The 27,641-nt window shown below is 39.6% G+C and overlaps 5 protein-coding genes across 5 annotated transcripts; 1 reads left to right on the top strand and 4 right to left on the bottom strand.

Moving 5' to 3' along the window:
- Positions 1-509: 509 nt before the first annotated feature.
- On the bottom strand, positions 510-1,002 carry LOC145704038 (uncharacterized). Its single transcript, XM_081781464.1, has 2 exons — positions 891-1,002; positions 510-833 (listed from the first exon to the last, which is right to left on the bottom strand). Exons 1-2 carry the CDS (start codon positions 993-995, stop codon positions 525-527), a joined length of 414 nt encoding a protein of 137 aa, XP_081637590.1. The 5' UTR covers positions 996-1,002; the 3' UTR covers positions 510-524.
- A 767-nt stretch (positions 1,003-1,769) lies between these two features.
- Positions 1,770-4,172, bottom strand: LOC145704017 (galactose-3-O-sulfotransferase 2-like). The gene is made up of 7 exons (XM_081781438.1): positions 4,063-4,172; positions 3,462-3,663; positions 2,956-3,263; positions 2,587-2,912; positions 2,428-2,548; positions 2,074-2,382; positions 1,770-2,028 (listed from the first exon to the last, which is right to left on the bottom strand). The coding sequence occupies exons 3-7, from the start codon at positions 3,233-3,235 to the stop codon at positions 1,874-1,876; spliced, it is 1,191 nt and encodes a 396-aa protein (XP_081637564.1). The 5' UTR covers positions 3,236-3,263; positions 3,462-3,663; positions 4,063-4,172; the 3' UTR covers positions 1,770-1,873.
- Positions 4,173-5,409: 1,237 nt separating this feature from the next.
- Positions 5,410-7,097, bottom strand: LOC145705455 (galactosylceramide sulfotransferase-like). The gene is made up of 4 exons (XM_081782931.1): positions 7,061-7,097; positions 6,595-6,930; positions 5,710-6,500; positions 5,410-5,670 (listed from the first exon to the last, which is right to left on the bottom strand). The coding sequence occupies exons 1-4, from the start codon at positions 7,095-7,097 to the stop codon at positions 5,410-5,412; spliced, it is 1,425 nt and encodes a 474-aa protein (XP_081639057.1).
- Positions 7,098-7,330: 233 nt separating this feature from the next.
- LOC145705451 (calcium-dependent secretion activator 2-like) lies at positions 7,331-16,775 on the bottom strand. The gene is made up of 16 exons (XM_081782928.1): positions 16,590-16,775; positions 15,914-16,399; positions 13,631-13,702; positions 12,816-13,112; positions 12,153-12,771; positions 11,819-12,083; positions 11,248-11,632; positions 11,061-11,184; positions 8,934-9,070; positions 8,648-8,888; positions 8,461-8,555; positions 8,228-8,415; positions 7,843-8,170; positions 7,724-7,800; positions 7,512-7,680; positions 7,331-7,468 (listed from the first exon to the last, which is right to left on the bottom strand). Exons 1-16 carry the CDS (start codon positions 16,725-16,727, stop codon positions 7,373-7,375), a joined length of 3,717 nt encoding a protein of 1,238 aa, XP_081639054.1. The 5' UTR covers positions 16,728-16,775; the 3' UTR covers positions 7,331-7,372.
- On the top strand, positions 14,624-15,653 carry LOC145705453 (uncharacterized). The gene is made up of 6 exons (XM_081782929.1): positions 14,624-14,672; positions 14,705-14,843; positions 14,886-14,949; positions 15,050-15,183; positions 15,280-15,340; positions 15,561-15,653. The coding sequence occupies exons 2-6, from the start codon at positions 14,719-14,721 to the stop codon at positions 15,651-15,653; spliced, it is 477 nt and encodes a 158-aa protein (XP_081639055.1). The 5' UTR covers positions 14,624-14,672; positions 14,705-14,718.
- Positions 16,776-27,641: the final 10,866 nt, after the last annotated feature.

Raw genomic sequence — 27,641 nt, 5'->3', positions numbered from 1 at the left:
AACGTCAACTCGAATTGGACCGTTCTTCCCTCGAATGCACTATCCATAGGGCCCTGAATTTCCACGATCCAACCTTCACTGTTCATTTCGCGCAAATGAAACTGCGGCACGGGAGCTGATTTGTTGTATTCTTCAATACTTTTCGCTTCGCCAAGTAGTCGTAGGTAAACTCCAAATGCCATTTTTATTAAGAAAATAATAATAACTGCAATATTTTTTACGAAATGATGAACAACACGTGAGATCTAGAAAGGTCGTTTATTATCAAAATTATATTTATAGGAAGTATTAAAATAATCATTAGTTTTTATCAAGTGTTTCTTGGAGTTCTTTTCGTCGGTTTTGAAGCTCTCGAATGCTTTTCTCGACAATCTTGAGTTCTTCTTCCTTTTTCATTTGTTTTAACTTGATTGCAGAATCCAGTTCTAGCAAGGCAGCATCAAAGACTTTCTTTTGCTTGTCTACCTTTCTGTCGGTTTTAAAATAGTTTACCTCGGTGTAACAATTTCGAGAAGTTTTAGAAATTACACCGTTTCCTTTATCTGCAACTCTTTGATTTTCTTATCGAGGTTTTCGTCATTGATTTCATTTTTCTTGCTTGATGCCCTCTTCTTTCTCGGGGGAGCATTGGTGGAAGTTCTTGCAGTTCTTTTAGCCGTTTTCTTTTCTGTAGTTTCCTCTTGTTTGACTCCCGTTGTCGAGTCTTCTGCTGGCTCGCTTTTAATGGTAGGGTTGCTGTCAACAGGGACAATTTCAAGAGGAGGAATAGCTTGGCAATCCTCTGTTATTTTATCCTCGGGGAGGTTCTCTTTTCCAGCCAATGTTGCAGATGCCTAAAAGACATGAATTCTCAAGTTAAAGGTTTTAAAAACCGTTTTTAATAAATTTACCGGTGGGTTGTTTGCCTTGACGGGTTTTCCTTCAATGCATGCCCTTGCATGTTCTCCAACATTCTGTGCAAGGTCTTTTAAGATTATGTTCTCGGCAGGATCCATTTTGAAAGTAATTTGACTTTTTGATAAGCCCAACTTACTCCCTACTCAACAACACTTGTGATCTAGAACTTGGTCCATGCAGCATGGACCATGCTCAAAAGATGATCTCAATAACAAGCTACGAATTTACGCGGAAAATGACGGTTTCGATCAAGTTTATTCAGATAGCTTTTTTCGTCAAGTTGAAAATTTTTCAAATGTGAGAGTTTCATTCGATGGATGGTGGTTTTCGTAAACTCCATGTGCAATAAATCCTCCAGAAACAGCGCCAATAACGAATCCGATTATAACCATGACAAAAATGCTTGTCCCTAACGACTGGCAGCAGCTAAAGCATCCGCCTTCAATATTTTTCAAATATTTTTTTTGTTGGTCGTTGTTACCTGTTTCGCCACGATAATAGGTGCTCTGTACTCCAGACGCGCAAGACTTTCTCCTTACTCCTTGCACGGTAAATCCAAGAATGCAAATCACAAGCGGAAAACCAATGCAGCCAATCAACCCAGAAATTATAATCCAAGTGAACATGAACCACCCCTCATTATCAGTCGGCCAAAGCTCATTCTCAGAATCGACCTTGAAAGAATTCATTCTAATTTGTTACCCAGCAGGGCCAGTTGCTTTTCTCTCAGAAGTAACCTTAGATCCGTTCAACAGCTTTATTTCTTTAAATTTTCCGGGATAAAACGTAAATGCAAATATTGGAATACAAATAAATTCGATTTATTTGATGAGCAAGCATAAAACAGCTTTCTTTTTATTACCGAGAAAAAAATGTCGAAAACTCTATTTTTTTGTAGTAGTTAGGTATATTGAAGATAAATCGCAACAGAAAATACAGAAGAACAATGTTTGTACAGATCCAAATATTTACCAGCTCAATTTAAAATTCGGAAAAACTCTTCTTTTCCTGTTGGTTTGCGAAACTCGTCTAGGTATTTAGGCGGCGTTGGCAAAAAGTCGTACTCGTTCGTTTCCCAGTTGAGAAATGCCCTGTAGTTTTTCTCTCGCTTTGTTAGAAATTCGGCGAATTCTGAAAAAGAAAATTATTTGATTGTTCGATTTCAAATTAACTTACTGTCTTTCGAGCAGAAATCCGGCGTCTGACTTCCTTTGAACTGCATTTTTTCGAGGTCCTTTTCCGGCATTCTCCAGGTCGGATATTCCTGCTTCCATCTCGTCACCTGGTCTTCGTGAATATACGGCCCCATGTCTTTCGTCATCATAAAACAAGTTTGATTTTTCCTCTTTTCTTCTTTCAATTTCAGCGTTTGAATCCACGTGTCTCCAGATTTGACCGTTTCGAGGCATTCATCAGAAATTTGATTTGCTCTTGCTTCGATACGCTTTGCGATTTCGTTGATTCGGTCTTCCCCGATTTCTTTTACTAGAAATTTGTTTACTTTATTGATCAATGAGGAGCACTTCTTACTCTGTCGATCATGAATCGATTTGAAATAATTGTATAATCGGACATCGCCCCAGTTGAAGTCGCGAAGTCGTTTGTTGCTTCCAGCACTTAGTTTTTGGTCGTTTTTCTTCATTGAATTTAACTGAAATAGATTAGTATCACCTCCTTCTGCCTAAAAACCTTGAGATGAGCGACATCTTCAATGGACCAGCAAAGTTTGAGCATCAAAATCGCCAACGACCGGTCAATGTCTTCCAAGATCAGAATATGGTCGAAATCATCGGCAATGTTATGCAGCCAAGTGTCGACAAGTTGATGGCCAAATTGATAGTTCATTTTTAATAGATAAGAAGGAACACCGAAGAATATCAGCTGCGGATTCATCACCATCAGATGACCAGCATGAGAGTACGCGTAGTCTTCGAGGTAGTCAGCGGGCTTCGTCAAGAACTGTTCGATTTCAAGAAAATAGTCAGGATCTTCCCCTTCCGCTGGTCTTTTGTCAACTTTAATTTCCTTTATTTTCCGTTTTTATTCTCCCGTTCTCACCTGGAACATCATTCATAACTTTGCCTCTCAAGTCTTTAATAAGCCCATTGTAATATCTCCAAGAAGAGATAAAATTTTCAACCGGGTCGCGCAAAATCGACACTTTGAACGTATCTGGCTGCATTAATTCATCCACAGCGGTGCGATTGTACTTCATGTGCACAAAACTGAGATCGAACTTTGGTCTTTGCTTGAAATCTCGACCGACAAAGCATACATCGAGGTTAAATGGTAACTCGCCGTTCGCGAAGAACATCGCTCCATTGCCACATTCACCCATGAGAAAATTTGTTCCGGGCCTTCTGTATCTATTTTTGTTGTTAATAAAATAGAAGGGTATTATTAAAAGATGCAAATGCTATTTTAGCGAATTTAATATCCCTAACTCTAACCCTAACCCTAATACAGTATTTGTTCATTAAAATGGGAACCCTATCATAAGGGCCTTCTGTTAATTGATAAGAGTCTTGTCATTGGACTCTTATCATTAAGTATATTTGACTTACCCAAATCGTTGCAAGATATTTGCAAAGGTGGTTCCTCCAGTTTTGGACGTTTTCAAAAAGTAGATGTGCTCCTTTTTCTGGCAGAAATTTGAATCCGTCCTTCCAAATTCGCCAATATATTCGTTGAGCTGTTGATTCTTCCATGGTTTATGAGGGTGTTCATCGTAAATGAAAATTTTTTTCTCGACAATTTTCTCGACAACTTTGATGTTTTCATTACTTTTCTCGTAATTATGGTTCAAAGAATTTTGTTTCTTTTCAATTGTGATATCCTCAACAATCTCTCTAATTTTACTGAGCTCTTCTTGGAAATCGAGAAGTTTAAGAAGATCATCAGAAATTTGAAGTTTTCTGTAAGATGCTACTTGTAAATCGCTTTTGAAATTCTTATAGCTAGAAAACCATAAAAACAACACAACGATAACAAGGCAAAAAGCAAGACAAAATCCCTTGTTAAATTTCATTAACTCTTTCTTTTTTCTTTCACTAATCTCGCAGGCCTGGCTCAATCGCGTTGTTGAGTGAGTCCCCGCAATGTAAATATGAAAATATATTGGCTGTCGATGCGTGACATTTTTTTATAAAGAGGCTGAAAACATGCCTGTTTGTTCGTCCTCGACCGGGTTTAGTTGATTTTCTTTTGCTTTTTGCTTCGGGTGGATGTTTTGTGCTTCTTTTATTTTGATCAGCTCGTTTTTAATAAATGATAAATCGTCTTAGTATGGTTTCAAACAGATTTCTTTCAATTAAATTGGCAAAATGTTCCTGTTTTTTAAAACCTTCCTGATATTTTATTCTGATCGGCGATATTTCTTCTGTAATGATCATCTCTAACTTGATTTGCTTGATTTTCTCTCAAATATTTAAAACTTCCGTAGTAGAGCAAAAATGTAAGTGGAAAGACTATGATTAGGAGAACCGGAGAATAGTTCGACATTTTACTGGGCTAAAGTTGGTTAGGGTTAGGGTAAGACTATTACTAGTTAATAAATAGTAAAGTCTTGGAAAGTTTTGGTCGTGGGGATCATTTTCAATGTTGATATTGTGGAGCTATTTGGTATCCTGGGGGCATTTGGCCCCCTCGAAGTCAGAAACCACAGTTATTTCGGAAATCCATGAAATTGAATGACTGGCCGCCGGGTCAAGGAACGAAAACGACTGATAACCATGCAGCAAGAACCAAACCTCCCTAAACTCTCTCCTATCTTAGCCCAGTAAAATGCCGAATTATTCTCTGGTACTCCTACCGATGATACAAAATATTTTAAACTGATTTCTCATGGTTGTTTATCCATATCTTGGCATAAGGATATTTCGTCACGACGGTCGGCATTAATGACTCTGACCCATAAAAGCGAGATCCAATGAGTTGACGTCGTCAAAGTCAACAATGACTTCGTAAATAGCCTCTTTTGTTGCGATTCGTAAGAAAATACTTTTTATGAGCATCACATTAGGATAATTGAAGGAGTACATTTTTGTCAAAAATGATTTCGAGTGAAAGAGAAGGCTTGAGCCAGAAGGTCGTCAACTGGCAAAATCAATCTGTGGACTGGATATGACTCATATCATATGAGAAGCCTCAGGGACCAGAGCGATTATTGGCGTTACCGAGACTATCACCAGATCAAGGACGAGAAGGACTTCCTCGAAAAACTCACTGATGAGGAGCGAGCTCAACTCGACGAGCTACGAGCAAAGGAGAATGCTTTCGTTGAGGGCCTCGATAAGGACCAACAGGATTACTGACGTCACCCAGACTATCGAATGGCCAAAGACGAGAACAACTAATAGATGCAATTAATATAAATTTATCTTCATGTAATCAGTCAATTTTTTTCTTTTGTTGAGAAATCTGCGAATCACTTCAACTCATCAAAATAAATATTCATGTTTTTAAAACCTTGTACAGTAAAGCTCTTAATTTGAACAAACATAGTCAAAAATGCTAAGAATTTATTATATTCGTATAGTTATCGACTTTGTCTCCCAACTCTACAGTACTTTTAATGTAATCACCAAAGTTTGATCGCAGAGGTTGGTCAATAGATCGACATGTACTGTGGAAAACTCCCGTTTCGTGAATAGATTTGATTTTTCCATAAGAACTAGACGGATTAGAGCAGTGTCCAAAGTTTTCGTCCATGTATTTGAGGTAGATCTTCGGGTCAAGGGACGGGTATTGGACGATTTCGCTAGTTATATTTGCCTGAAATTTAGATAAAACTGTCAGGAAAAGTTATCATACCGGTGGTTCACTTTCAGGTCTTTTAATTTTGCATGCATTTTTATGCTCGTCAGAGAGCTTCGCACACTGTTCAAATATTCTCTTTGCAATTATGATCTCCTCGCGCATTCGATCCCGTCCAAACGCGTCGATTTTCTTGTGAAGAGTCTCGTTGAAGAATTTGTACATTTCGAGATCTTGCTTGAAAAACTCGTTGAAGGTGGCTTGTTGTCTTTCGTTCAGCGGCTGTGGCGTATAACTCGCCGTGTTTTTCGCCTTGATGTACAAAATTTCGTAAGGAACGCAGAGGCGATGTTTGAGAAGGACGATCGATTCCATGTAGTGCTCTAGAATAATGACAAGATCAAATTGTGTCTCCAGCAGCTCCATTTGCGATTTTATATAAGCAGGGTCGTCATTCAAATGGTCTAGCCCAAGTTCGAACGATTGAAAGTTCTTTGCTCGAAAATTTCTGGAAACTGTCGGGTCGAAATTTTCCGGAAGGGAATCCAAGAATTCGCCGGTGGAGATTCCCAATCTATCTCCGTTGAATTGGTAAAACGGGCGGTTCCAGCAAGGCGAATCGCACGAATAATCCAATTTTCTCGATCGCTTGAAGTAAAAGTAATTGTAGACGGATTCAAAGCAAGTCATCGGGTTCCTGATTGTCGTAAAAATCGCTGTGTTTTTCAAATCAAAGATCTTGTGAGCTTGTTCTATGTTCCAACGAAAGTGATAAGTCAACCCATTTGCCGGATGATAATGACGTCTGGGCCAGCAGTCCTCGTTTATGCGCGCCGGATAACATCCACCTGAAAATGAGATAATTTTCGAAAAGAAAAAATCCACGAAAGCAAAAAAATGGACAAATTTTACATTTATTTTCAGTTTATCATCGAGACCTACCTTGTGGCCCAATTAAAGTTTGCTCAAGAGGAATCTCTCGGTACTTGGCAAATTTACGAAAAATAGCTTTGAAAGTGGTGCTGGCGACTTTGTGCTTTTTCAGAAATACAAAATTGTCTACTGGTCTGCACTCCTCGGTACTTGGCGTCCACTTCATTTGAATCTCATTTTCTTCGGCATTCTCTACAGCTGGACTCTTCGCCGTCGTAAAACCCTTCTCTGTTTCATAGTTTATCTCCTGCTTTCGTTCCGCTCGATCATAGTAGCTCTCTTCTTTTAGCTTCAAAATATATTCTTTTTCTTTGACCAAGATTAAAATAAAGCATATCGACAGGCCTAGAAAAATATACTTTGGGAGGGTTAAATTCATGCGGGGCGAGAGGCGGTAGAAGCGAGGTGTGATCCTTATTCATGGATGAAATTAACAGCGCCCCCGCCGTGCTCAAGAAACTTGGCAATTAATTACCTGTATAAAATGCATTCTTCATTGTCTTCATTCCCATCTCTGTTGATAAAGATAGATCGGTGTAAGAAAAAAGTGTCTTTTTGTTCAAGGATGTATAATCTTCCGGTAATAAATTTACTTAAGTTGCACAAAAAAAACTCAACAATAAAACTAGCAATAGTAAAACTAACGACTCATAGTGTACGACCTTCTGGACCAGAAGTTCTGGTAATAAACAACGAGACAATGGTAGTTATTGAGAAAGTACTTTTGTGAGCAGATTTATTTGAGCAGAATTGGGCAGTTTACGAATTTATCCTTTTTTAAACAAGACTAGCTTCCTTCTCCGTCAGAATCCTCCATCGAAACTCCTTCACCCAAAGGTCCTTGGGTAACGGAAGCTGTTGCTTCTTCGACTTTCAGGCGATTCTAAAAAATTGATAATAATTCAGCAATCAAAAGATTTTCTTACAGCAATATTTCCATAAGGCTCGTCGCGAACATTGAGGACTCCTTGGAGCTCGAAGTCTTTTGTCATCTTTTTAAATATTTTTATCAGCGACTTGAGCTGGTGCACATTTAGGGAAGTGCCCGCGCGAGTCTTGAGCCACTCGTTCAGGGCTTTGAGGTAGGCTGTGTACCTAAAGAGGCGATAGAAAAGAGGATGGAAAGGGAAATTTTTACCATTCGCTGAAAAACTCTTCGACGACATCTTCATCGTTGATTTTTTCTCTGATGATGTCTTGATTTTGACGAATGAACTAAATTAAAAATCAATTTTGTGTTCAATTTTAACAATAAACCTGAATAAATGAATTTGCCGTATCCATACTCGGCTTCGTAAAGCTCAGGAAAGTCTTGGTCAACGACCCTTCATCATATCTGCCAAGTTTATTCAGCGTCGTCTCCATCACTCTCATCAGACTTTCAATAATCGTCCCAACCGCATTTTTCTGGCAGTTTTCAAGGTCAACCATCGTTTCATCCGTGTCGATTCCCTTCATTCCACTACTGACCATCGCTTCTGTCGAGCCGCAAAGCTTGAGAAAGCGCTTTTGGCAGTCGTTGACGGAATTTAACATGACGATGATGGAAATTGGAATTCGCATTGTCGATGATTTCGACAAATTTCTTAGTTTTGTTTTCAAAAATGTCTCAAATTTGATAGCTATTATTTCTAATTTTGGCCTGAAATCTTGCTGATTGAAAACGATCCTTCCAGAGACCTCCATCTTCTCCAAAATATTATTTATAATCGAGTGAATCATGTCATTCGCCATGACCTTCAGCCGACTCTGCAAATGCGTCGCGAAAACGTCTTCAGGCCAGTGTAAATCGAAAATGAAGGTTTGCAACGCGTCGAGCTTCCATAAAACCTAAATGAAGCCGTTGACGTTTCTGTTTATAAGATTGCTGCTTACATCGTCCGTAGTCTGAGAACCGTATTGACAAGGCTGCCAGGTTTCATTTTCAAGGCCCCGATAAACTGCCTGGGCGATGGAAGTTTCCATTAGATCTAAATTTGAAACGTCATTTTTGAAACAAGATATCTTGGACGCAAATTTTGACGAACTAACTAATTTATTTGGCATTCTTATTCAAGTTTACCTATGTAGCGAATGACCATTGGCGCGTAGACATCCATGAGATGCTTGTGAAATCTTCCTTTGAACAGCACGTGACCGGATGAAGCAAAGAAATCATTCAGAAGCTGGAAAAGCGGAAACGAGTCCCAGCAATCGGAAGGCTGTGCTTCGAGGATCAAATCCATCTCGACCGAAAATTGAAACCAAAAAAGCTCATTATGGTCTCGCATTGCCATCGGAAACCACGTGAATGCTTCGCGACCCTAAAAGAAGAAAGTAACTTTGGTGGAAAAGGAATTTCTGGTCACCTCGGCATGGTACTCTTCATTTTGCTGATGAACTTCTATACACAACTCAGCAAGATGAACAAGCTCGTCTAGTCGTTTTTCGGGGGTGGAAAGGATCACGTCATAATCTAAGATCTTGTTCCCTTCTTGTAGAACTGCTAGACACGCAAAATAGGTTAAAATCAAAGACAGCAAAACGGAACGCGTCAGTTGGCCAGGTAGGATAATTGGAAAATGGTGTCTAATTTGACCACAAAACTCAATTCTCCCTGCAAAAAAACTCGCTCGCGTAATCCGTGGCTTATTCATCCACCCCGTGCCCTATGAATTGGATGCACCTCTTCGGCCAAAGCGCCCGTATCAACCTTGAATTAAAAATGCTCGTTAGCCACCTTAGAGCTCACATTACTGTATCTACCTCAGTCCTTCTAAGTCTGCTCAGCTTCGCGTAAAGCGCTAGGCAAGAAAAAGATTATTATTTTTTTAGTTTTGAGCACAAGATGGCAGAAGCGTGAGAAAATGTTACGGCGAGGGTGAAAATGTTACAACTTTTTCAAAGAAAAGAAAAAATAGTTGACACGGAATTTTCAGGCACACGTAGGGCTGCCACATAAAAATCGGACCCCCTAAACCCCCGAAACCCCCTGGAATATTCTACGTGATTAGTAGAATCATATAAAGCAGAAAAATAATGATACATAATGGAGTTTTTTTGAGAAAAATGAGCCAAAAAGTCCGAAAAATAGCCAAAATAGCCAAAAATCATCAAAATGGCCAGCGGAGTCACGTGATATTGAATTTTTTTGTTTTCTTTCTTGATTTTGAAAGAACAGAAGCTAACGCATCAACAGTGAGTGCAGCTAAAAGTATGATCAACCATGGTCGCTAAAAAAATGGATAGAAAATTTTATTTTTTCGAAAAATTTCATTTTTTTTTTTCAAATTTTTTTAAAACAATTTTGACTTTATTTTTTGGGTCAAAAAAATATTTTTCGGGCCGTCTCAGCCCCGTTCCTTGATTTCTTAATTTAAGGGGCTTGACGGCCCTTCGGGCCGTCTCAGCCCCATTCCTTGATTTCTTAATTTAAGGGGCTTGACGGCCCTTCGGGCCGTCTCAGCCCCATTCCTTGATTTCTTAATTTAAGGGGCTTGACGGCCCTTCGGGCCGTCTCAGCCCCGTTCCTTGATTTCTTAATTTAAGGGGCTTGACGGCCCTTCGGGCCGTCTTAGCCCCGTTCCTTGATTTCTTAATTTAAGGGGCTTGACAAAGGCTGGGAAATCTGAGTTGATCATTCTCAGTTTCGTCCCCAACCCCACCCACCTCCATTGGATGTTAAAATCAATATTATCCAAATTTTAAGCTCTGTTATGGTTTTCGTTGATATTTTCTTAAATTTATGTCTGAATTGTTAAATTATCTCAGGGGCCAGACTCGGGCTTTTTCATAGGTTCTGATTCAGTTTAAAGTTTAAAAAAGTCAAAAAAGAGAGAAAACTGTTTAAACTTTAAACAGTTTTCTCTCTTTTTTGATGATTTAAATTATTTAAGAAAGCTTTTTTAAGAAAATCATAATTTTCGATTTTTTTGAAAAAAAAATTTCCTAAGCAAAAATTTGAATTTTTCAGAGCTGCACTCTCTGGGGTTGTTAAATGCCCTGAATTTGATGATCCCAAAATAAAAATTGAAAAAAGTTGAAAATTCGGGCTCCGGAGGCAAAAAAACCGAAAAAAATGCGAAAAAATCGATTTTTCGGGGGCTACACCCTTAAAATTTCGAAAAATTTTATTTTTCTGGAAAACTTCAAGACTTACCCTAAAACGTGGTAGGGTTAGAAAAATCGAATTCTAAGAGGTTGAGTTGGGCCGATTTTTATGTGGCAGCCCTAGGCACACGGGATGGAGGAACAGCAAAAATTCAACAGAATGATTAGCTTTTTCGACAGCCCTGTTTTTCCAAAAGTCTTGCATTTCTCGATTGGTAAATGGGTGATTTTGGGGAAAACGGTGTTTTCCAAACAATTTTCCCCAAGACCTTGCTTTTACCAATCCGGGAAAATTAGGATTCCTAAAAAGCAGGGACTGCCGTTTTGGGCACACACGGCACCTTGCTTGGTTCGGCATAGGTGGCGCTATTTTTCGACAGACTTACCCTCCAGGCGTGATTCCTGTTGGACTTGGGCAAAATTCAACTTCGCCGCTTTCTCCAAATTCGCCGTCACGATTCCTTTGATTTCTTCCACGGGGACTTGGGTTGAAAGGTCGTTCATCAAAACCTGAAGGCGTTGATGAAAAAGTAACGACGTCAGTTGCAGGGGAAAGTAATTTGGTTTAATTACCCGTTCCAGAAGGGAGAGAGTCGCTTTCAGTGCTCCCTCAGGTCTGCCGAATGGGAATGAATATCGAATGTTCGCAAGTTGAGATTCCAAGTATGCCTGAAGTCGCTCCCTGACAGAGTAGAACTGCGCCATTTCGTTGACCGTGACTGTTTGGTATCCTTCAGGGCTGTTGCCAAAGTTGTGGGAAGAAATGTACGCGTAGCAGTAATGCAGCAGTGTTGGGTCAATCATTGATCCCTTTTCCGCGTGATCCAGTAGCTCGTTCAGATACAGGATTTGGCGAATTACGCCGCGTACGCCGTAGCGAGCGCAGTATTCGTCCATGAGGAAAAGTTGGCCAGGGCTGAGCCATCCCAAACATGCATACTGGTCATTTAACCGATGCCTAAAGCCGGATTAGTGACGCCAGTGCGACAGTGGCTTATCCTTTTCTACTATAGCATCGTCTATTAGCAGGTAACAACGAGAGAAACGTCTAGAATTTGTTACGGAGTTACCCAGTCGTAACCCTAACGCTAACCCTAACCCCTAAGCCTAAGCCTAACGCAGGGGCTTCGCCCTCAGGGTTTACCTGAGTGTTTCCCGGAGAAGATCTTCAAAAAGCAGCGTTTGATCGCAAGAAGTCGGATCAATTTGAATAAACTCGTCTAGATATGGATTCTTCGGAAGCGTTTTGCTTGAACTTGAACTATTTGTTGTAGCCGCGTTTGAGGTGGAAATTGCCTCGATCGATGTGGGTCTCAACTTTGGCGTATTATTGGAAGGGATTTGTGGTTTATAGCTCTGTCCAGTTGCGCGGTAAATTGCTTGAACCCATAAATTGCGGTCTTCGTCGTCTTTGATTGTGGTCTATTTCTGGCGAAATTTAATTGAATACAAATGGAGAACAAAAAATGAAAAAAGACCAATTCCTTGGCAAGAAAAGATAATCGAATCCGACTCCTTCATCGCGTTGAAAAAGACATTTCCTCCTTCAAGACCTGGCTCTGGAAGACTGTAATCTACGGTGAATCCATCCAGCTGGACCATTTCATGAGGCTCTGTCTTTCTTTCTTGAAAAGAACACATGGCGAATGTGTACTGCGAAACTTGGACAAGAGCGAAAAAGCGCATCTTCCACTTCTTCCAAGCTTGTTTTCCTTGAGCGTAGAGATATCCACAGTGTTTCAGATTCGCAGGCTTGTCGATTCGAATACCAAGTCGTATTCTAGCGCAATCTGCTTCGGGTTTATTCTTTTGACCTGTATACATCGTGTACCACTCCGTACAAGTCGGCGTGTTTGGCAAAGGCTTGATCAAAACGCGACCCAGTTCTTTGTCCTCAATCGCCAGCTTGTTCTTCGACTTTTGAAACAATTTGACTTTCAGACAAGGCCGAATCTGGTTCGAGCGAAAATCGGCTTGGCAATCCCATTTTGCTCCGGTAGAGGGAACCGCATCTGTCGCCATTTTCTCGCCACCGTCCATTTCCATCGTGCAGTACACTTTGCGCTTGGCATCGGCGTTTTTGATATTTGTCACTTCCTTTTAATAATTGATTACTGGCAAGAAGGCTTGTAGAAACATACCTGGACGACAAGTTCTATCGTGAACATCAAGCTAATATGGCTCTTGGCCAAAGTAGAGTCGTCCGTTTCGCTGACTTTGTCGATTCTCGACAAAGGCTTCACCACTCCGGACATGTTTTGAAGTGCCCGAGCTCCGTACGTTGCGTTTTCCAATCGTTTCGTGACTGGCATCGATTCCAAATTCTGCATGAGGACGTTGACGGCCTGCCGTAACTCCTCGACGTAGATTTTGTTCCATTCGAGTTGACTCTTCCCATCGGGAACGAGAAACTTGGGAAACTTTCTATCCCGCATCACCTAAATTCTTGATTGAAAAGTTGTACACTACGTATTGTATGATAAACTTCATCAGATGAAGGATATGATATCCTGGATATCATTTCTTAAAATGAGCTACATTCCATGAGCCCATTCATTGCTTATCGGAATCATCTTAGAGATCGGATATGTCGAAAATTCAAAGGCTTCAAATCAAAGCTACGTGGCCATTTAATTTTTTTGTTATACACTGTATAATATACAGTCATCCAATTTTAGTCCAAAAAATCAGACCCACAAAAACAGTGTTTTTCCAATCGAGAAAAATATTTACGAAAGAAGAAAAATGCGACGTGAATGGGCTTTATTGAAGAGTTTCGCTCATACTGTATTTGATATTTTATCTTGCGCTGCATTTTAGTATATTTTTGCCTCTACCTGATTGATAGCGATTACGTTAGATTTGGTCCGTTAGACTCGTAAATGGAACTGTTCTTATTGACAGATACCAAAATTTTAGCTTATTTTATTGATTTTTTTCTTGCATCTGTATTTACCTTATCACAATATTGTCGTCGACCATCCAGCTCCCTTCTTATCGCCGCAGCTTGTTCATCCCCATTTTCAAGCTAAATCAAATTGTAAATTATTTCTAGAATTCTTTTTATCCCATTGCATTTGTACACAACTTTCTACTCTATCAATATCTTCCCCTCTCGGACTGTTCAAACTCGCGTGCCCTCATTTACCCCACATTCAACAACGACGCCAGAGAAATGCCGCAAATGTCAGGAATCTCACCAAAGAAGATCGCAGCAGAAATGCGAGCTGATGCCGCAGCTCATCACGCTACTGTCACTACAGGTGAGCGCTACTTATTGCCCCGCTGTCAGCCTTTGACCCAAGTCTTTCATAAATAACATTTTCTTTTGTTTCAGATTTGAGGATTTACCAAGAACATGTGAACAAGCTGATGGCTACGCTCAGGAAATCGTTCAGATCTGACTTCAAATCTAATATTAACGAGTTTTTATCCGATTTCCATCATTCATTAAGGCTCTCTATCAATCTAAGATTCGTTTTTCTAACGGCTGTTTCACCCTAAAGTCTATTATGTTGAATCTTTAAGGAGGGGGTCGACGAGAATCAGGATTTCCGTGACCAAAAATGCGGGAAAACCTGATCAGATAGGCAAAATCTGAATTTACTGGCAAATAGAAAAGGGTTGAAAAATTTAACCGGCGAGAAGTAGAAAAAATTTTGGCCAGAAAAAATCGGTCAAAAATGCCGTCAAAGTAGGGGCATTTTCGCGAAAATGCACAAAAAATAGTCATTTTTTTTACATTTTTCTTAATTTCAACCCCTAAATCTTATTTTTATCGAATGATTTTAGGCTCAACAGATTCGTGAGGATCTGTAGATTCCAAAATATAAGATTCATGCACAGACCATGTGTATACGCGAAATTACGATCACACCTGAAAAAATTCTCGTCGACCCCTCCCTTAACGGCTAACCATGATCAAACTCAGAACGAACTTGAAAGAAATAAAGACAAAGAAATCGCCACCTTGTGCGGAAAAAACGACACTCTCAAAGGTAAGAAAACCGGCAATTTTCGCTCATAGTAGTCGTCGACAATTACATGTTAGAGTCGATCAAGAAGCGAAAAAGCAAACTTGAAGAGCTCTGCTGCGCCGAAGAAATGATGGAAATCAAGGAGAAGCAAGTTCAAAAGCTAAAAGAAGATGTAAAGCGCGCTAATTTGAGGTAAATAAAATTGCTTGATTTCACGGGATTAACGTTTTCAAGGACGCAGGCAGTGAAAGAAGAGCTCAAGGAGGCGCATTCCAAGCAATTAGCTATTCAAGGAAATGTTATAGAAAAGCCGATTCTCTTCCTTGATTTCCTCCAGGAAAATTCCATTTTTTCCATGTTCCCCTATTGATCAAATCTATAGCAATTTCTGAGGCGAGAAAGAAATCCTGATTAGACGGAACGATGCGCTAATCGCGGACAACGAGCGATTCCGCAATCGTCTGCTCCAAACCGAAAAGGATGTCGCCGACACTAAGGGCGAACTTGAACTGATCGACGACCTCATTAATAGGTAATTTTCTCCCAATTCCCGCGCGCTTCTTCTTTTTTAGCTCGATTTATCGCTTTTATTTTTCGCCCGAATGCAGTGCTTTTAATTATTTTTCAGTATTCATGGCGACGCAACAACGACCACACAGCAGGTGAAACCCGCAGAAAGGCATTCGGGCGTGAATAATAATTTAAATCAACCTCAGTTGAAAATATTTTAATTTTAAAGCGAGAGCGAGTTCAATAGGTGGGAATAAAGGGGTGTTAGAAAAATAACAGCCCGATAAATAGTCAATCAGCTCTAACTCTTCTCAACAAGGAATGGCTAGCAAGGAACCAACTTGACTTTTTTCATTAATAATTCATTAATTCACGCACAAATGCTAAGCCTCCTCCAAGCTCAAGGAAAACCGAGACCGAGGCTTCAGCGAGTTGGAAGAAACCGTCAATCTTCTGAAATCGCCACAGCGATCATCTACCCGACTCGAATAACAAAAACGCTACTTCTGTTTATACAGGCTCTTCCATGATTGTTAATTAAAAATCGATATTTAGCCTCGTAAATTGTCGATAATTCGTCGAAAAATATGCTAAAAGTTGTCAATTTTTAAGATTTCAATGAGACTGTCGATTTTTAAATCGAAAATTGACAATTAGGGGCGTATTTTTGATGATTAATCGATAATTTACGACAATCAATTTCAATTTTTAATCGACAATCTTTTATAAAGCCTCTTGTAATCTTTTCTTACCTGACACCCTTGCGCAAGTTGCTGATGCTCGTATCGTTGAATGCCGAGAATATATTGAAACATATCGTATAATTGCTCTTTGGTGAGGATGAGCTCGGATTGAGCAGTTTCTTTGGCACGTTTTCGCTTGCCATCGACGGCCGACTCATCTTCGCCAAAGTAAATTGCGTCGAACTTTGTCAGCCAACTGTGGATCAAGTTGTCTTTGCCCATTCCATCAATTTCAGGAAGCAAGTTGATTCTTTTCTGCACATTCGTTTTGAACACTTCTCGGAAATCCGAAGCAGTGGCGCCGCCAGATTCAACCATTCGATTGATCCGAGGGCTTTGCATAAATACTTCGTAAAAACTTTGCATCGCGTTGAAAAAGGCTTCGTCGGCGACGATATTTGAATGGCCAGCGAGGAAGGAGTGGAATCGCTCGCGGATGACTTCGAGTTGTTGGGGGGTGATCTTGCATTGCCGTCGGACCAGATCTGTTGGTTGCTAAAATAATGATTCTATGCTGGATCGAAGACCGAAAAATAAAATGAGATTTTTTTAGACGCTCTACTTTTTAGAAGCTGAGCCGATGAACCTCTCACGGGGCATATGCCAGCGGGGATCAAGTATAATTAATTCAGCACTTTCAATGGTAGATCAACGGATAAATGAGTTAGAACTGCGGCTATTTTACCTTTGCATTAAATGGATACGCAATGGCTCTGAGACAAAAGACATAGAGCTGAATCCGTTTCTTCGCTATCTCTCTTTGTTTTTCTTCGTCGTCTGGAGCTTGCAAAATCGCTTGGTACTCCTGCTGTTGATCTGACATCTTCCCACTCGGCGTGCTACTCTTTCTTCCATTTACCAGTTGTTCTGTTTTCTCTTTTCCGATTGTCTGTGTTTTCGAGGAAAAATCCGTGGCGGTTGTGTTACTGTTCGTCCCAGTGTTACTGCTCAAAAAGTCAAAATCACTGAACATTGCAAGCAACATAAGCTTATGTCGACTTTTTCCTTAGAGTCAAGTCGGAAAATCCATTAGCAACGGGTTCATCAGAGTGGTGATCTTTTTAAGGGCTCGGGTATCAGCTTTATTAGATGCAGTGATAAATTATGGCATAAAATCGGGCTGACTGACATCTCACTGATCCATTCACTGTTACATCGATTTCCATAGACGACTGCCCAAAGAAAATTTTCTTACTGTGACTTGAAGGGCAAAAATCAAACAGAATTTCAATCAAACTAACCCTATCTACCCTCTACTTTTAATATTTATGTGGTTTTGCAGCTGCTAATGTTTGCGCAATAAATCTGAATCATTGAGATCGGATATTAATTAAGATAAATATTTATAATCCCTCACCTCCCCCTTTTTGCTATTTGCTTGCATTCTGATTGAAATAAATGTGATATCTCGTGTCATTCTCAAGTCGAAACAACACATCCCCCAGGGACCCTAATTTTAAACCGTAACGAGCCCAGTTCCTGACGAAGAAATGGAAAACCCATCGACTGTAATAGACTGAGACGGGGAACTGCTTGTTCGAGTTCCAACGGGCTCGAAGACTCTGAAAGATTAATTGATCAACTTGAAGCGAGTTTATATATTCATGTCGCACAGTGCGTCAATGACGCATGAATGCAATTATTAAAAATGTCTCTCTTTCTTATTGCTTAACTTATTATTCAAGATTCTTTCCAAGACGAATTTCAAGAAATAATAGGCAAGTCTCATTTAAATGCAATCATGGAGGAGAATCAGCATGCTATCATTAAGTAATTTTTTAAAATTTTATAAAATAACAAATATTTTATTTATAAAATTAATAAACCATGGTCTCAAATTTGTCCTTTTTATTATTTAAACTATTTATTATAATTTATAAATAATAATTTATAATGGATTTTTTATGCAGTTCTCGTTGTCGGAAAATATGGCGCCTACTGAATTTATGTTGAAAGTATTTTTTTTTCCACTATTAGAAATCGCAGTGATGCTGATTCATTTTTTAATTAAATAATTATGATTATTTTCCCACCTGTCGCGAAACTCGTCTTCCTCATCTGAAGATGAATCTTCTATCATCTCTTTTTCTGTCTCTTTCTAACCCGAGTATATACCGACAAAAGCAGCTAGTAGCGCCTCGTGCATTACTTTAATTGCACGATGATAAAGTATTTTTATTGGCGGTGAATCTTTGGCGTTCTTTATTCTCTGTTTAGTGCCGAGAAGGGGCTCATGGTTTCAAGGTAAAAACGAGCTACACCCTCCTGACAGTTGCGAATGTAGCGCCCTCGCTCTCGGACTGTGCCTAAGTTTTTGCGACACCTACGCCTAGAAGCTACTGCACGCAACGAGACTCGCGCTCGACCGACGGCGACCGTCCGACAACTTCATACAGTCTTTGTCATATTGAAAACCGATAAATCTAAATAAGCAACTTGGATCAATACGGCGCAAATTGAATGACTTACAGGACAGATGGATGGGCTTAGAAGTTGATGAAAATTGCTTCATCAAGTGCTGACCCAATTACTGTAAGAAATTGACAGTTAAAATAAGTAACGTGTCTTTATTGCTTGAAGTCGTTTTTGCCAATATTTTTGGGCATTGAAATACATCGGATAAAAATCTTAGTAAAATAGAAACCTTTCCGATCCAAGAATACGAGCTGTTGAGAGTCTCAACTCGAGACTGTTAATTTAGTGGTCAGATTTGTCGTATGATAATTATTTCTCTGAGCGCTCATTATCTGTCAACATGTCGGAAGTCATATTGTATTGAATACCATTCAAAACACCTAATTATCTTCAGTTATAAAGTTTCTTACTTCGCGAATAGTTAAAAGAGGAAACTACAGAGAAGTATGCTCGTCTTTTTACTTTTTATACTCAAGAGATCTGATGGAAACTGTGATTTATTCAACGTTGAATGCAGTGACACTGGTGCTTTGCTCACTCTTGACACCGACTGTTACAGATTTGGTCAAATCATCATATTTATTTGTCAAATTTTCTATAAAGAATCTGTCTCTAATCTAATCTTTACTGTCAGTGATTCCAATGGTTTCAAATGAGTTGACCGCCTTGAAGTGCTCTTTCTCCAAGTTTCTCGGCCGATCTATCAGTAGTCTACCTAGCCAAATCAGGGAACGAGACAGTGATTACAGAAGAGTTATGGTGGTTTTATACTGAAAGTAATTGGAACACGGGAATCAATCTCGAATGTGTTTATTAACCCTGATAGGTGTGAGCAGAAAATAATAAAATATATATATTATATTTTATGTTATACCTGTGAAGTCAGGGAAAAGAATGATAAAATTATAGGGGTACAGTCGTTTTTATAGTGTAGGACACCACCCATCGGTGGCACGGACTTAGACTTGGTCGTATGAACTCGGCGTTGGCCATATCGCCAACGCTGGAAAAGAGAGGGGCGAGCTGTCAAGGTATGATGGAGTGAAAGCCTTGGCGTTGAGCGCGTCACGGCTCACTGAGCATAATTACGTTGACCACGCGCGCTAGAATTCCATATTTCGGAGCGAAAACAGTAGGAAAACCACTACATATTTTCCCCTTTTTATTTTTGAAGCGAAGCGTCCGTTGAGCGTAGAAATTTTTATTGTTCTTCAATGAAGTCCCAAACATTTTCTGGTAGAGAATTGTGCTGGATGGAGTTTACGACTTGTAGAGATTCCGAATGTGAAGTTTCTGCATGATTGATTCGGTAAGTCGAGTAATTGTGAGCAAGATCATTTGTGAAAATTTTGATGTGAGTCCTCGCGTATTCGAGCTGGTCGGAAAACGATTTTGAATCGGCTTCTAGAAATTTGAAAGCGATCCTTGAGGTGTAATATCGTTTTTCATAGATTGTTTGAAATTGTTTCATCAATTCGATGCGAGTGTTTTTATCGACCAAAAGCTGATAGAGAATTGCTGTCTCACTTATCCAGTTGAGCAAACTGTCATGATTTTCAAAAAGCAATTCCTGGAGGTGGTTGATATCAAAGTGAAAGTGATCTTTAAGGGACTTAGCTTCGTTTTTCAATTCTTGCAAAAAGTCGAGCAGCGATTGCAAGTTTTCTTTTGAAGTTGAGTTCGGTAAGAAGTGGATTGGAATGGTGACATCAAATAGAGCAGGAATGATAAAGCGTTGAATGAGCCGCTTTGGAGGAGCGTCGTTGAGCAGGAAGAAATCATTTTGAAGAGAGGTCATTTTCGATTTTTTCTCTTTTAAAAATGAGTATTGGACCAACCAGTACTCCGTTCAGAACCATTTTTTAAGGCTAGAATGCGCCATCGAGTGTTTCTTCCGGACGTTGTGAGGTCATTCCGATGTCTTTTCTTGTGAACATTTGTGACCAGTGATAAGTAGTCAAAGTCGTGAGTTGGGCCTATTGTGATGGGTATTTTTCTTTTACTTCTTTCCCCTTTTTATTTTTGAGCGGATGATCTTCACGAGCAGGAGATCGTTAATGAACGCCAATTATTGAGCATTTGATCATCACGAGCAGGTGATCGTTAATTTGTACCTGTTATCGGACCAGTAATCTAGTAGAACTGAACAGACTACATATAGAACTAAGAGCGAGTTCCAACAAGAAGAGAGTGTTACATTATGAGTGATATAAAGCTGTGAACAGAGCTGTGAGAATGTGAATAATTTGCTTGTGATTAGAATATTTAAGCAAATGTGAATAACAAATACTCTCTTGTGATAAACTTTGAAGCAAGTGAGCGATATTGCTTCCAATAAACTTTTAGGCATGTGATTAAAATAGTAGAGCAATAGACCGAAATTGCTGTGAGCAGAACAATAAGTTACTTGAGCGAGATTAAGTTCGTGAAAATGTAAAGCTATTGAGCGAAGCTTTGAGTGGAACTTGTGAGTTAGATGCCTAATTTTTCATAAAAGGACTTTCTGTGTGTGATTTTGGCAACTGCACCCATTGCCAAACATCTGCAGAAGGATGGGCCAAGGTTCAGGAAAGAGGTGCTTATCGTGTGCGCAATTGATAAACACATTACCTGTGTTATGAGAACATAAATCCACAGAGGCCTGCATGAAAACTTCGTAATAACGATCTGGTTGAGCATTACCAGTAAGCTGGATTCCCATTTGAGCTTGATCGGGGAAGTGAAATTTTTCTTATGAGCCAATTTCAGTTGTGCATTGAATCGCCGAAGTTGTGAGGAACCAATTAACCAATTGACATCGATGTCGTGTGAGCAGGGCTTTAGACTACAGAGAGAGCGAGCAATCCAGTTATGAGTAAACGGTGGCTAGATAATGGGAACGCATATCTGAGCACCACCACGTCGTGAAAATGTGACGATTTGAGAGCGAGATAGTCGAGCAGCTATCTGTGAATCAGGTCGAGTTATGAGCAAAACTTCTAGACCATTAAAGGATTAGTCGAGCAGCTAATCACAGGACAACACTATCGTCGTGAGCGGAGACGATCTTTCCAAACGTTGTCGTGAGCTGAGTCATCTCTATCACTTGGCTCTTTATGATCTTTATGACTCGTTAACTTCTTTTCATTCTTCTGAGCAGGAATGATCTCATCTCTATCAACAAGGAGCGGTTGATCTTTATGAGAGCTAATTTTTGACTTTTCATTCTTCTGAGCAGGAATGATCTCATCTCTATCAACAAGGAGCGGTTGATCTTTATGAGAATTAATTTCAGACTTGTTCTTAACTTCGTCTTTTAGGACTTTCCCTTGTGATTCGGCCACGTCATCTTCCTTGATAATTTCAGTTCTGTTTAAGGCAGTCTTTCGTTTGAGCGGTCGAATCAGACTGATATGACGCCGATATTCTTTCTTCGTGAATGGACATTTGATTATGTAGCTGTCCTTTGATAATCGTCGGTGAACTTTGAATGGACCTGACCAATGAATTCCAAGTTTTCCAGAGTATAAGTCTGGTTTCCAACAGAGTACGGAAGTGCCAATTTCGAGAACAGGGCAATTATTTTTGTCTCTTTGAAGGAGTTTTTGGTATCTTTGAACTTGGAAGTTAAGTATCGCAGGATGGAGTTTCTTCATATATTCATTCAGAGCAGTTATGAATGGTTTGGAGTTTTCAGCAACTGGATCTTTAAGCGTGAATGGAGTGTGAAATTGTCTCCCGGAGACAGCTTCATTACTTGAGATTCCATCGAGACTTCCTTTTGGCATGTTATTTAGATAATACTGAGCAAACGGCCAGTAATCAGACCATGAGCGGCTTGTTGCGAGTAGGACCTTGAGTTTTTGGTGCAAGTCGCGATGAGCTCGTTCAACTTTTCCATTCGCCTTACTGTGATAAGCTGTAGTAGTTGAGTGACGAATTTCGAATCGATGAAGTATCGCTCTTGTTTTTGGTCCAAACTCACCACCATTATCAGAAACACAGTTCTGAGATATGCCATGACGCAGAACTAATTTGAGGAAAGCTTTTGCCACTAAGTTATCAGTTTTGTTCGAAAGTGGTTCGCCATCCAAATATCCAGTTAAACTATCGACACACGTGAGCAGGTATCGTTTTCCATTGCGATCAGTTCGTCCATAATCGACGAGATCTATGAATACTTTTTCAAAGGGTAATTGAGCGAAAATTCTGTCCTTAATGAGCGATGGACGAAGTTCTTTGAGCGGTTTAAGTCGGATGCATGTTTCACACGAGCTGGTGATCGCTCTGACTTTTGTTGAACATTACTGATGTAAAACCTTGTGAGCATTTGCACTAGCTGTTGACTTCCAGCGTGAGCAGTTATTGTGTGCAAGTATTGTATAAATTCATCAGCAAGCGAACTTGGGAGAACAAGTCGATCACGAGAATAGAGCACATTGTCCTTGATCGTGAATCGCTTCTGATTTGGATTAATTTGCGATTTGACAATTAAATTTCTCGTGTCTGAGCAGGCATTCTGAGCAGTTGCCATTTCTTCTGACGAAAATGAGCGATTTTCGAAAGAGAATATAACATCATCTTGTGAAAGAGCGTGAGCAGCAAATGTTGTGTCAGCGACATCGAAGTAGTCTTCTGACTCTCTTTCTAGATCAACGGACTTTGATTTCGGTAATCTGCTGAAGAAGTCGGCAGATGCCATTTCCGGACTTGATCCACTTTTATGTATGATGTTGAAATTAAATGAGAGCAGGTAGTGATGAACATTCACTAACTTTATGTCCAATTTTGATCGGCGTGCTTCACGGAACAGGAAGAGCAAACTTTTATGATCCACATAAACATCGAATTCAGTGTTAATTAGGTAGTATTCAAAGAACTGAATACCCCAACACAATGCAAAAAGTTCTTTAATGCGCATTGGTCTTTTGAGATCGGGACCCTGGAGAGCTTTTGAGAAGTATCCGATAGTTGTGAATTGGTCATTTTCAACTTGATAAAGAGTTCCACCAACAGCTTGACCGGAAGAGTCAGTGACGAGTATGAGTTTACTTCCGGGCTTGAAATGAGCTAGTGTCGGTTCCTTTAGAAGTTCCATTTTAACTTTGTCGAATGCTTCTTGATGAGTAGGTGTCCATTCGTATACGGCTTTGGCAGATGTGAGACGATAGAGAGGTGCCAAAATTTCACTTCCTCGGTGAACATATTTTAAGTTAAAGGCGAGCATTCCAAGAAGTCTTTTAAGTTCAGCTTTGTCTTTTGGTGGCATCATATTTTTCACGGCTTCAAGATGCTTTTTAAGGGGTTTGATGCCAGCTGCAGTTATTCTGTGACCAATGAAGTCAAGTTCTTCACTTGCAAGCTTACACTTCTTTGCACTGAGGATAAGTCCATAATCCAAGCATGTTTTGAAGACATATTCTAATGAGCGTAAATGATCTTCCCAATTAGAGTCAATGATAATCAAATCATCAAGATAGAGGATGATTGATGGATGGTTCATGAGTTTCTTCATGATTCGGCTGAATGCTGCAGGAGCGTTGCATGATCCATAAAGCATCCGGTTGCATTGAAAATGCTGATTATCATAACTGAATGCCATTTTGTGCGCATCAGACTCGTTGATTAAGACTTGCCAATATCCCCTGTGAAAATCGACTGAACTTATGAAGCACTCTTTACCACTTGTGAGTCGTTCCCCTATTGCAGTGAAAATAGTTTGCATGTGAGCGAGTGGGAATCGATCTTTCTCGAGAAGCGAGTTTATTCCTCGTGCATCAAGGCTGATTCTGATCGTATTATCGCCTTTACGAAGAATTATAAGTGGAATATTGAATGAGGATTGAGTTTCTTGAATAATTTTGAGTTGCTTCCATTTTTCGATTTCTTCTTGAACTTGTGCTTGTGAATGGATCGGAATGGGCCTTGGAGGCTGGTGAGAGGATTTTGTTTCATCGAAGAGCGGAAGTGTATATCGAAATCCAAATAGTCTGCCAAGATCATCGCTATCCATATTGAAGCTTAGCCTGTACTTGTGAATGAGTTTATCTAATTGAGCTTTTTGTCGAGGATTCGATGAGCCGTATGAACCAATTTCCGGAAAGAAGTTTGTCTTCTGAGCGAGTTTAGATCTTCTTTCGATGAATTCCTTATATTTTTGTTTTTCTTCACCAGAGTTCTTATCTATTTCAATAATACCTGTTAGAAGTAAGTCTGATGAGTAGGGATCAATTGTTGGTATGGTTTTGTTTTGGAGTGTGATTGAGTTATCTCCAATCGTGACATTTTTAAGCGTGTCCATACCAAGAATAATTGGACATGATAAATTCTGAACTATGAGCGGGTTCAGTTTCAGCTTGAGCGGTGCTGATGATGTCTCAAGTGTGGCCTCAATTAGTGAATCGAGCGTCTTCACTGTTACGATTTCAGAATTCGCACACTTAAGAGTGATATTTGACGGTTTTTGATGGATGGATGCAGGAAGAAGAGCGAGAACATCTGAGCGGATGCATGTTCTACTGCAACCAGAATCAATGAGAGCGGGTAATCGGAGTCCATTAAGCAAGATTTTGACATATTTAAGCGAGGCGGGAGCAAAGTTAACGTATTTACACGTTTCTGTTGACTGAGCTAGTCATGCCTCATTTTTAAGCGCGTCCTTGATTTCTTTTGGGACCTTGTCGCTGTGAATGTACTTGCATTTTGAGCCGAATCTACACTTTTGATGCTTCGTGTAGGTGATGCAGTGTCCGTCAAGTTTCTTCATAATTTCCTTTGAAAGTCGTCGCCTTGAGACTTTTTGCTTCTTTTCTGGAGCATTTGACATAGTCGCGACGATTTCTTTAAGCTTCGAGCAGAGCTGTGAAAGTTCTGAGTTTTGAACTTTTGATTGATCATCAGCGGCGAAAATATTTTCTCTCTTGAAGAAGGATCGTTCAAGTTCTGTTGCACGCTGAGCAATGTTTCGGAGATTGAGTAATGACTTTTCCCGTTTGAGCAGTTCCATAAGTCGCGGTTCTTGAGCTGTAATGAACCGTTCACAGATAATTGACTCGTCAGCTGCATCCAAAGTTTGTTTACCATAGCCTTTTTTGAAGTAGGCTTGCAACTTTGTCAGAGCCATTGCTTGAGTTTCGCCACCTCTTTGGAATGAGTTGTAGAGATGTTTGTAGTATTCTGAGTCTTTTCCAAGAACGTCAGAAAGTTTGGTCTTGAACGCATTCCAATTTTTTAGTTCTTCTGGAGTGATTGCTTCAATCAAAGAAGTTCCGCTTTCTTCTGTCAGGAGCTGAGACAGGGCGACTTTGATAAGTTCTTCTTCAGAGATGATTGAGCATGCCTTGAACAACTCCATCGCATTAATCCAATTTTCAACTGGTAATTGAGAGTCAAACTTTGGAGTTTTCATCTTGAATTTTCCAGAGGTGTTAATTGGGTCAGCTTTTGGGGAGCTGCCATGAGGATTTTTCGCAGAAGATTGAGCGTTCTGCTTGGCATTTCCAGAGAACTGATTTCCAGTTTGGTTTCCGGTCGAGGTGCGAGATTTTTGCTCTTGAGAGTTTTGAGGTTCCGCTTTGACATCGATTTTAGAGTCTTCATCAACTTTCTTCATAATTGATCCAAATTGGTCCATTGTCACAATTTCGTTTATCTTATCAATGTCAATTCTATGATCGGATCTGGCAGTCTTTTGAACCGCCTCACCAACATATTCAGGATCATATCCGAGAATATCACCATTTTTCCGGAAGTAAAACTTCTTTTCACGGTCTTCGAGAAAATCGGGTTGAATTGCCAAAAGGTTCAAAACAATGCCCGTTTTATCGAATCTTGGAATCGGAAGTGGATATTCACGGCTAGGATGCCTGTCATAAATGACCATGAGTTCTTTTGCCGTAAGATCGACATTAATTTTGAAATAGATTTCTTCAGCCATGATGGATGAATTGTCTCTAAACTGTTAAACTTACCGGATGTCAAATAATCTCTAATATCTCTATTGATGGGCGTACCGATTATTTCAGTCACCAAAATATATGGTGGTTTTATACTGAAAGTAATTGGAACACGGGAATCAATCTCGAATGTGTTTATTAACCCTGATAGGTGTGAGCAGAAAATAATAAAATATATATATTATATTTTATGTTATACCTGTGAAGTCAGGGAAAAGAATGATAAAATTATAGGGGTACAGTCGTTTTTATAGTGTAGGACACCACCCATCGGTGGCACGGACTTAGACTTGGTCGTATGAACTCGGCGTTGGCCATATCGCCAACGCTGGAAAAGAGAGGGGCGAGCTGTCAAGGTATGATGGAGTGAAAGCCTTGGCGTTGAGCGCGTCACGGCTCACTGAGCATAATTACGTTGACCACGCGCGCTAGAATTCCATATTTCGGAGCGAAAACAGTAGGAAAACCACTACAGAGTGTCGAGTAGCAAACTCTAATCTCGTCGATTACAATAAATGCTTTCAAGAAAGTTCTTCGAAAGGTTATAACTTTTTCAGAATTTCAATGTTTATTAATTAAATCTTTAGCGAATTATACAGCGAATATTCTTAACAGTGTTAATATCAAGGGAACAAATCTAACAATCGGCAACTATGGAGAGATCTTTTGTGAGCCGAACATCTCATTGGACATCTCAAAAGATGGTTGGTTCAATTTAAGGGTACTACCTTCGATTTCCCCAATGACTGTGAATGTTTAATTTTTCATCGAAAATGGATTCTTCATAAAATTTTGATCTAAAAAGGTCCGAAAATTTCATTCATGACGTTTACCGTTTTCATAAAAATACGATTTTTAATCGATTTCAGTACTAAAAGGTATTTTTTCCGAAAAGATTTTTCCTGTCTGATTCTTTCAAATAAGTGCTTGTTTTGAAGCTCAGAGCAAGGTGACTTTCATGGTGACTTTATTAATTCTTACAGTTAGATATTTTAGCTTCTAGAGACAAGAATGCGTCGCCAAGTTTTGAAAAATGCTTAATTTTAGCAAAATCGTAGAGACACAATTTTCAAAAAAATTGTTTTGGTATAAGTAATTTATCAATCACAAAAACCTTCTGTCATTTTTAAGATAAAGGTTCAAATTAAATATTTAAATCATAATATTACTCAGTTTTCAGGCGAATTTTGAGCTATTCGACCGTTTATTTAGGCCATTTTTGAATAGTTGATTACTTTGAGCTAGAAAATAACCGAGTTTTTATTGAGCAAACCGAAAACGCTTCTGACAGATTGAAGATCTAAGATAGAGGTACTTTAAGAGCCTATGTGTTCTCCATCATTATTGATATGTTTTGAGTTATTCAATGGTAAAATTGGGGAAATCGA

This window comes from Oikopleura dioica, chromosome PAR (assembly GCF_907165135.1).
Source record: "Oikopleura dioica chromosome PAR, OKI2018_I68_1.0, whole genome shotgun sequence".
NCBI lineage: Eukaryota > Metazoa > Chordata > Appendicularia > Copelata > Oikopleuridae > Oikopleura > Oikopleura dioica.
Note: the sequence above shows the minus strand (reverse complement) of the source record. Positions and strands in the feature narration are given on the sequence as shown.

Excerpts from the sequence above, each read along its gene's own strand:
- LOC145705455 (XM_081782931.1), bottom strand. The coding sequence starts at position 7,097 with ATGGGAATGAAGACAATGAAGAATGCATTTTATACAG. Across the intron at positions 6,931-7,060 it reads GAAGAATGCATTTTATACAG|GCCTGTCGATATGCTTTATT; the intron begins GTAATTAATTGC and ends ATATTTTTCTAG. Across the intron at positions 6,501-6,594 it reads AACTTTAATTGGGCCACAAG|GTGGATGTTATCCGGCGCGC; the intron begins GTAGGTCTCGAT and ends TCTCATTTTCAG.
- LOC145705451 (XM_081782928.1), bottom strand. The coding sequence starts at position 16,727 with ATGTCAGATCAACAGCAGGAGTACCAAGCGATTTTGCAAGCTCCAGAC. Across the intron at positions 8,889-8,933 it reads ATGAAGAGTACCATGCCGAG|GGTCGCGAAGCATTCACGTG; the intron begins GTGACCAGAAAT and ends TTCTTCTTTTAG. Across the intron at positions 7,801-7,842 it reads CGGCAAATTCATTTATTCAG|TTCATTCGTCAAAATCAAGA; the intron begins GTTTATTGTTAA and ends TTTTTAATTTAG.
- LOC145704038 (XM_081781464.1), bottom strand. The coding sequence starts at position 995 with ATGGATCCTGCCGAGAACATAATCTTAAAAGACCTTGCACAGAATGTT. Across the intron at positions 834-890 it reads TCAAGGCAAACAACCCACCG|GCATCTGCAACATTGGCTGG; the intron begins GTAAATTTATTA and ends CATGTCTTTTAG.
- LOC145704017 (XM_081781438.1), bottom strand. The coding sequence starts at position 3,235 with ATGGGTGAATGTGGCAATGGAGCGATGTTCTTCGCGAACGGCGAGTTA. Across the intron at positions 2,383-2,427 it reads ATCGATTCATGATCGACAGA|TAAAAGAAATCGGGGAAGAC; the intron begins GTAAGAAGTGCT and ends ACAAATTTCTAG. Across the intron at positions 2,029-2,073 it reads GGATTTCTGCTCGAAAGACA|AATTCGCCGAATTTCTAACA; the intron begins GTAAGTTAATTT and ends TTTCTTTTTCAG.
- LOC145705453 (XM_081782929.1), top strand. The coding sequence starts at position 14,719 with ATGTTAGAGTCGATCAAGAAGCGAAAAAGCAAACTTGAAGAGCTCTGC. Across the intron at positions 15,184-15,279 it reads ATCGACGACCTCATTAATAG|TATTCATGGCGACGCAACAA; the intron begins GTAATTTTCTCC and ends ATTATTTTTCAG. Across the intron at positions 15,341-15,560 it reads CCGCAGAAAGGCATTCGGGC|CTCAAGGAAAACCGAGACCG; the intron begins GTGAATAATAAT and ends GCCTCCTCCAAG.